The sequence below is a fragment of the Stylophora pistillata genome, chromosome 10 (assembly GCF_964205215.1).
Source record: "Stylophora pistillata chromosome 10, jaStyPist1.2, whole genome shotgun sequence".
Classification (NCBI taxonomy): domain Eukaryota; kingdom Metazoa; phylum Cnidaria; class Anthozoa; order Scleractinia; family Pocilloporidae; genus Stylophora; species Stylophora pistillata.
In genome coordinates this window covers 26416990-26424983 of record NC_142528.1, presented here as the reverse complement: position 1 = coordinate 26424983, position 7994 = coordinate 26416990, and the positions used below count along the sequence as shown (strand labels likewise).

Below are 7994 nucleotides of genomic sequence, written 5' to 3'. Positions count from 1 at the left end.
TTTTGTTCATAGAAAGGTAAACTCTCATCGCTTATTTTAAGACCATGAGTATCGGTCCGGCCGGGGCTCGAACCCTCGACCTCCCGCACAACACAATCCAGCGCTCTAACCAATTGAGCTAACCGGGAGGCGGTTAGGGTTTTAATATATTTATGAGTACCCTGTTTCACAAGGGAAAGATGATTCAAAATTTATTTTCCAATTGACATTTACTGAACCAATGACTAAATGGTGACAGATAATAGTATTGGCAATAATATTCTGTCATTTCGCGTCTTAGGCCTGGCTAACCAAGGAAACTTTGTTGCGGAAACGTTGCGAAGGCAAATGTTTCCCAGTTTAGCCGCGTGGGAAATATATGTTGCGGAAACAAATTTTGCTGCTCGGAAACAAAAATGGTTTTTCCTCTAGAAAAACCATTTTTGTTTCCCGGACACAAATTTTGCGTCCGCAACATATGTTTCCCAGTTTAGCCACGATGAAAACAATCTTGATTAGTTTCCAGTGCCGTTCGCGTATTGAAAAATGCTTCCGTGATAGCAACGGCGAGCAGACAACAGTTAAAATGGCTGACTGCGAAGAAATTCAAGCAGGTCGCACTCAAAGAAAGGGAAAGGAATTGGAAAGATGAAGAGATCGAAATGCTAATTACGCTGTATGAGGAAAGGCGTTGTCTCTGGGACGTGGGTCATAAGGACTACATGAACAGGGACAGTAACGAGGTGGCGTATTCGCAAATCGATCTACTGATTACAGAAAAATATGATATCAGCCGGGAGGATTACAAGAGCAAGTGGAAAACTATCAGGTCACAATTTAGAAGGGAACAGGTCCTGCAAAGAAAAAAGAAGTCCGGTCAACAAACAAGCGATGTGTACCACCCCTCTTGAAGGTGGTACAAGATGCTGAAGTTCCTTATTATTGTGCAGAATGCCACAAAGGGCTTTGATACAATGAAAATGTGAATATACCATGATCCCCAGACTTCCTCGAAGTCAGTTTATTCATACACGCATGCGTAGCTCATTTGTTTTCCGAAACAATGTTTCCTCGTTTAGCCACTGGGGCTGCAAAACATTTTGTTTGTTTCCCGATAATTTAGCCACCCCTGGAAACATAACAGGAAACAATGTTTCCGAAACAAAGTTTCCTAGTTTAGCCCGGCCTTTAAGATGTTCCGCAACTTCACCGACCCACCGTTCCTCCGTTCTATCGTCCAGTTGAATAACGCAGGGCATCGTACTTCGCAGCTTGCTCGCTTCGCAAATTTAGCGGCCCTTTTCGGCAAAAGTCACTGATTCAAACTGCAAAATGCTCTCTTTTCAGAAAAAGATAATTCTGTTCTAAGCTTACATGATGTACAGATCACGCTCAGTGATTAAGATATTTCTGAGAGGAAAAAGGTCGGGTCGCACATGAGCAAATTCAAATATTTTCCAATTTTTGGCAAACCAGAAATTGGCAAAATTTTTTACCAAAACTGCACTGATTGATTCATATGTCAACCACAAAGCCATCTCACTCTAAAAAGAAGAGGGAAAATATCATGCGCATTGCTATGGCGGAAGGGATCCCTTTTTCCAGCTGATCTTTTGCGTTTTGGTTGACGCTTGCGCCACTTGAGCTGGCTAAATACCTGCAACGGAAGGATTATCTCTCGTTTAAGCCACATGTTCTCTAAATTGCTGCCAGCATAACCGGACCCGGGATGCGAATAACAGACATTTGAATAAAAGCGGAGCATAAATTCGTTTCCCTAGAAAGTAAAAGGGTCACGGATGGACGTGGAACTGAATCAGTCCTGCAATGTCTGTTATCGCACTCCCCAATTATTATTTCCTAAAGAAATTTTATCCAGATATATCTTTCACACGATGACAGCTAAATGGTTAAAGAAAATGACTGTTTTTTTTGCCAAAATTTGGTGGCCCTCGGGGAAGGACATTGGGTTCTTAGAAGAATGGGGAACATTTGGCGATTTGCAAAAAAATTGGCAAGTTTTTTAAATTGGGGGTCCTATTTATTTTACTCTACTTGTTGACAGACTTTTCACTAAACAAACAAAAAAGTTCTAGTGCTACAGTAATTAGCCTGAGAATAGCAACCGTCCTTTCGCTCCCTTCGTTACCTAGCGAAAGAAACGAGGAAACGAGGAAACGGGGAAACGAAGGGAGCGAAAGGCGGCTGCTTTTCTCAGGCTATACAGTAATGCGTCGGTGGATGCCATTGTGAAATTATTTTGAGATATTTGTCGTCTTTTGTATTGCCACGCACGGTAAGAACTCAAAAGATTATATCGTTGGATATTATTTGCTGATCTGAAAGGTAAAATGCTCTCTCCTCAAAGAAAAAGATTTCCTCTGAGATTTATGATGCACCGATCTCACCTTTTAAGATATTTTTGCTCGCAAAACTTCTGTTCTAAATCGCGCACGATGAAAAGACGATTTGCTAATGGCTATAATCCAGAAATCACAAAAGGAGAGAATTCAACTGTGTATCGAGTGCGAATGTCGCACTATTAAGATACTCCAAAAAAAATGCAATAGGTAGCACTGGGAAAGATCGAGTCAAAATTGGGTCAAGATCGGAACTCTATTATTACGATCATTCGCTCCCTCACTCCTGCCGATCATCTGGACAACATTTCTGACTTCGCCCCCTATTAGGAGGCAGTAACCACAAAGTACAAAAATGAGAATTGTGAGAATTGTCACGGCATGTTTCAGATTACCAAGATAAGAGGGTCTCAGTAGGGTTACTGGCAAAAATTTAGCCGTTGGGTGTAAAAACTGACAAATTTTAACTTAGTTTAGGCTATCGGTAAGTTTTTTTTAACCGCAATAGAAAAATATTAGCCATTTACCGTAAAATGGCCAAATTGTTAACAGTTAACTGTAAAAACCATCACCCACATTGACACCTGAGCGCCGACGTACAAAGCAAAACGGAAGTGACAGCCATGCGCATGCTGGCTAGCCTCCTTGACCTTCAAACCCTGTTGATTGATCACTGATTTAGTTTTGATGACGTTATTCACAACATTGAGACGACGAAGCACGCCGGGCTGGCGCGCGCTATGAAGCGGAACAATCATTGTCTACTAATATGGCGTCTGTGACCGTGTGTTTCTTAGAGAAGACTGGAACTGAGTTCAATGCCCGTCGAAAAATGCCTCCGAGCGGTCCTTGGGTTAGTCCGAAGGCGCCAAAGCTCAAATTTGATGAAAGTAAACAAGTTTGCCCGTCATTTCGATACCAAACATGCAATACTTTCTTCGATGTTCGCGTGCAAAGAGACAGCAGAAGATACAGTAAAAGGGAAGGTAAGGTTTTCTTGTCGTTCGTATGGTATTTTTGGCCCGGATAGTCTTTTAAATATTTATTCTTATCCGAAAAATTTTGTTACGAAGAGAAACTTCAAAGCCTTGACTAGAACTCTATGATTAAATTTTGTTTTCCTAATTTTGCATTCTTTTCTTAGTTTTTAATGAGTTAATATTTAGGATGCCGCCCAAAAAGAACACGCGCTTTAACTTGGCTCACTACATGAAAGATCGGAAGGTTGCAAGAGAGAAAGCTGTTAATGAAAATCGCAAGCTACAGGCAGAATACAAAAAAGTCCAACGAACCCAGGAAAAGGCGAGATAACATATTTAATTTGTCGTTTTAACGTAAACTAGTAGTGGTGCTTTGAGAATGTTTTATATTTCGAATATTAGAGAATTTGTATCAAGGTATTTTAGGCAAGTGGTGGAAGTGCGAGTACAGGGAGGCTTGTATTTCAATTTTGACAAGGTAGGAAATTAAAAATAATAATAATAATGATAATAATAACAACAATTTTATTTATAAACTGGGTAATGGTTTGTGCATCCCCCTGTACCTCCCTACACAAATATTTGTTAACACCCCCCAGCTTTTTTATCTGTTTGAACTTTATATGAACTTTAAGAATTAACCAATCAGTGCATAAGAGATGACATGTTTAATTGATGCTTTCAGTTGGCCGCAGTAAGGAAACGATGCAGGGACATAACAAATGAGTTTGAAAATATTACTGTGAGTATACTCTTGATTCCTCATTGTGGTTGTTTTACCAGTACCGGTAATTGTGCTGCAAAAAACTGCTGTGCACAACTTCTGACTGTAGATTTTCATTAATGAGTGGATAGATACAATTTTATGCCAATTTTTGATAAAAACATTAATGGAAACATATTCAATTTTGTGAGAAGAAAAATTATTTTTACAAGTTAAATTTTGGTGGACTGGCCACTTAACACAGAGCCAGTACCAGAATGACAGCCAGTGCCAGGCTTCTATGCCAGTGCCTGGGCAAGAAACCTGAGTGTGTGCCTGTGTTCATTTGGTCAGTCAGAAGACTGTCATAAATGATGGTGTCTCTAAACTATAAACATCAAAATATCAAATGTAAGATATGGCGAGATACAATTGTTGTGTTCAGATCTATAATGTTTACAATTTTGGTCTCATTGAACCACTTCTTGTTTTAATAAATGTGTTACTACCCAGTGTCTAATGAGTTAGTGATATTTTTAGACACATGAGGGACAGGTATCTCAGGCACGAACAAGAAGCCCTACTGCACTAGCTGATGGACAATCAACATTGGGACCAATAATTGCAAGGAAAAGGAGGCATGAGACCATTGAAGCTGCTGCCAGAATTCATGGAAGCACAAATGAACATTCTTCAGCTACTTTTGAGGGATTGTTTGACACTTTGCAGAAAAGATGCAAACTGGATACTCTCACAAGTTATGTGACAGGGAACAAGCAGTTGACTGATAGAGTAGTTTCCAAAGAATTTAAGAAAAATGTTTTAAAATTTGAAAAGTCAAATGACAACATTATACGAAGTATTGCAACATATTATGCAAGTGGTGTAATGGGCAAACGAAAGTACAAAAGTGTTAGACTGGTGCTTTCAATGAAATCAAATGAAAGTAAACCAGGGAAAAGAACAAGCATTTCAATTTGTAAAGGCTGTAAGGTACCAAAGCTTCTCACGTATAGTAACCTTGTGGAACAGTTAAAAAAGATTGATATTGGAACTGTTCATGAAATTGACCTAGACTATCTAGAGGGCTTAGAAACTGAAAACCCAGTGAATGGTGCATATAGAGACTTAAGACAACACCTTCCAACGCTTGCCAAATTTTATCTCTCTAAGAATATAAAACAAAGCTTTAAAGGCTTTACAGAATCAACAGGCACTTTTCAAATTGCTCTTGGTGGTGATGGATGCCCATTTGGCAAGAATGAGAGTGCATGTTCTTTCTTGGTCAGCTTCCTCAATGTTGGAAGAAGGGTGGCATCAAGTTATGATAACTTTCTAATTTTTGGTGCCAACTGTGATGAAAGTTCTCCTGTTACAAAGAAATATGTGAGGTCATTATTACCACAAATTGCAGAGTTAGAAAGAACCGAGTATGAATTTGAAGACATTAAATTTAGGTTTAAGCTGGAGGAATTGCCAAATGACATGAAGATGCTTGCCATGTTGGCAGGTGAATTGACTATTAGCGCTAAGTATTTCTCGCCCTTTGCAAATGTTTCATTAGCTGATTGTAGGGATGTGAAGGGTACATTTGGAACTGACAGGTCAAACAAGTGGAAGCCATGGAATTACCAGCAAAGAGTAAATGTTGTCAACAAGGTTGAAGCATTTAAAAAAAGAGTAGCACTTGAAAAAATTTCTGTGAAGACAAAGAGATCTAAAATCACAGATTTCATTGCCAAACAAAGTAGTAGACAAGAATTTTTGCCTCTTTTAGGTTCTTATATTGATAAAGCTCACGTGGAACCCCTTCATCTGAAGAACAATGCTTGGCAGTACTTTTTTAAAGCAGTTTTGACAGAAGCTATAAGAAAATCTAAGTTGCCAGCTGATTGTAAAAAGTTTTCAGAGGTCCCATCTGATAGCCCTTTCACAAGAGTAATTACAGCTTTACAAACAGAAGTAAAGACCAGGCGCCTTGCAAACAAGACAAAACAATGGTTCAATGAAACTCAAGGGTCTGGAGCTGATTTGCATTATAGATTTACTGGAAAAGATTCCCGTTGTTTTTGTCATAATTTCATGAGATTAATCAAGTGGCTTAGCTGTGAAAGTGACTCCAGGAAAGAACGTCAAACAGTTCTTGCTTTAGCTTACTCAGGTGTGAGGCTGAGAGACTGTGTTTCTCTCTTTAATAGATTCGAGATAACATTAGACCAGATTGATCAGCTTTCTATTGCCTGCTATGAGTATTTTAAAGTAAATTCAATGTTTTTGCCAAGGTCTGTCAATCCTACTGTCTGGACATTGGGTCACATTGTCCCCACTCATTGTCGTCAAATGCTTGAAAAGTATGGGCAGGGGTTGGGAATGGTAACAATGGAAGGGCGAGAAGCAAAGCATGTGTTTCTGAAAAAATTAAGTGAAAATACAACATATCAAAAGAGATGGGTTGAAATATTTAGACATGAATATGTGATGCTGATTTGGCTGCCTCAGCATGGTTTTCAGCAGCCAGAATCTGCATGCAAAAATGTAGCCTACATCCCAGAAAGGATATTCAGTGATCCATCTTATTGTTATTGTGGTCTGTTAAAAGCATGTCCTGAGGATGCTAAGTGCTGTTTTTGTGGGGACCCAATCATGAAATTTATAGAGCATAGTGTTAAGGATGGAAAGATTGCTCCACAGCTTTTGTAATTAATGCTAAATCTGTACACAGTCTGACTCAAAATCACTGTTGACTTGAGATTATATTATGATGTATTGTATTGGTAGCAGATAGGACCTTTAAGATAGTGTTTGAATAAATTACACTTTGATCACCCTTCTGTTGTGTGGTTTTGATTAAAATTTGACCCAACAAAACAAATCAAACTGAATGGCATTCCAACATTGTTTCCAATATTGATAATGCAAGTCTATGGTATTTTAATATGATTTATTGGTAACTGTGCAGAGTGGAATACAATTAAGGGAAGGTAAGAAACTTCAAATCAGCTGAGTGCATAATGTTAGGACAACTTATAATTACAAACAGCCTGGAATATACTCCATTTTGTTTAGTTTTCATGACTTGTATATGCCTACGAAAAGATGTAGCCAAATTCATTGGTGAATTTGTAGTGGGCTTTCACCACCACTTGCTGTGTCCTCTTGGTAAATGTGATGGTGAAAGGAGTTTCAGAACTTATGGAAACTTTTGAAGTTCCTTTACTTATTCCTTTACTCTTCTTCGTCAAGAATTCTCGAACTGAGTCGTTGTTTAGCTCGGATAAGTTGCCAAAATCTCGAATAAGTCTGTTCTCTCGGTGATAGTAGATGACATCTGTGTGTTTTTCTTCTTTGTACGAAATACCATAAGCGGAACGGGCCTTTTTAACACTGTAAAATTAAGGAGAATATTTCCGAGGACATCGCCCGTTTAAACTCTACGGTCCAACTGCTTCGGGCCTTCATTCTTGGACTGAGGCGCCTATGGAGCATCTTTAGCCACATCTTTACTTCTCCTTCGAGGAGTGCTGACGCTGGAATTTGTGACATCTTAGCTCGTTTCAAAGAGCTTTGGCCCACACAGTGTTTTTCAAAAATTGAAGTGAGAGCTGTTTTCACTTCCTCTTTAAACTTATCGACTTCATTACGTAGTGGACGCAGAGCCTCAGTGGCGTTCAAAATAGCATTTTGGACCGCCATTTTGAAAACTGGTGAAAAAACTGAATTATTCAACGGACTTAATTTTATTTTATTTTATTTAACAATTGTATTTTTATTTAATGATTATCTTTGTTTAATTGTATCGTATGTGATCATTAGCAGAGACAGCACTTGTTTTAGAAGGGTGGCCCGCCTAGAATAGCTTGCTAATTGCGGGTCACCTAGGACTGTGATAATATTGTCTTGCTAACAAATAAATAAATAAATTGATTGATTGATTGATTGAACTGTTTTATACTTTTATTCGTATCTCCGCTG

The 7994-nt window shown here is 38.8% G+C and overlaps 1 protein-coding gene across 2 annotated transcripts; it reads left to right on the top strand.

The window, feature by feature from the left end:
- The first annotated feature begins 3068 nt into the window (after nucleotides 1–3068).
- LOC111324024 (uncharacterized) lies at nucleotides 3069–6849 on the top strand. Of its 2 annotated transcripts, XM_088735953.1 has the most exons (4): nucleotides 3069–3325; nucleotides 3484–3641; nucleotides 4005–4061; nucleotides 4563–6849. In XM_088735953.1, the coding sequence occupies exons 1-4, from the start codon at nucleotides 3109–3111 to the stop codon at nucleotides 6720–6722; spliced, it is 2592 nt and encodes an 863-aa protein (XP_088592079.1). In that variant the 5' UTR covers nucleotides 3069–3108; the 3' UTR covers nucleotides 6723–6849. The 2 variants fall into 2 exon arrangements, with proteins under 2 accessions (XP_088592079.1, XP_088592080.1); XM_088735954.1 differs by lacking the exon at nucleotides 3069–3325 and having other exon boundaries at nucleotides 3500–3797.
- Nucleotides 6850–7994: the final 1145 nt, after the last annotated feature.

Bases quoted from the DNA above. Each gene is read 5' to 3' on its own strand.
- LOC111324024 (XM_088735953.1), top strand. From the start codon at position 3,109: ATGGCGTCTGTGACCGTGTGTTTCTTAGAGAAGACTGGAACTGAGTTC. The intron at 3,326-3,483 runs GTAAGGTTTTCT...TTCTTTTCTTAG, and splicing joins AAGATACAGTAAAAGGGAAG to TTTTTAATGAGTTAATATTT. The intron at 3,642-4,004 runs GCGAGATAACAT...TGATGCTTTCAG, and splicing joins TCCAACGAACCCAGGAAAAG to TTGGCCGCAGTAAGGAAACG.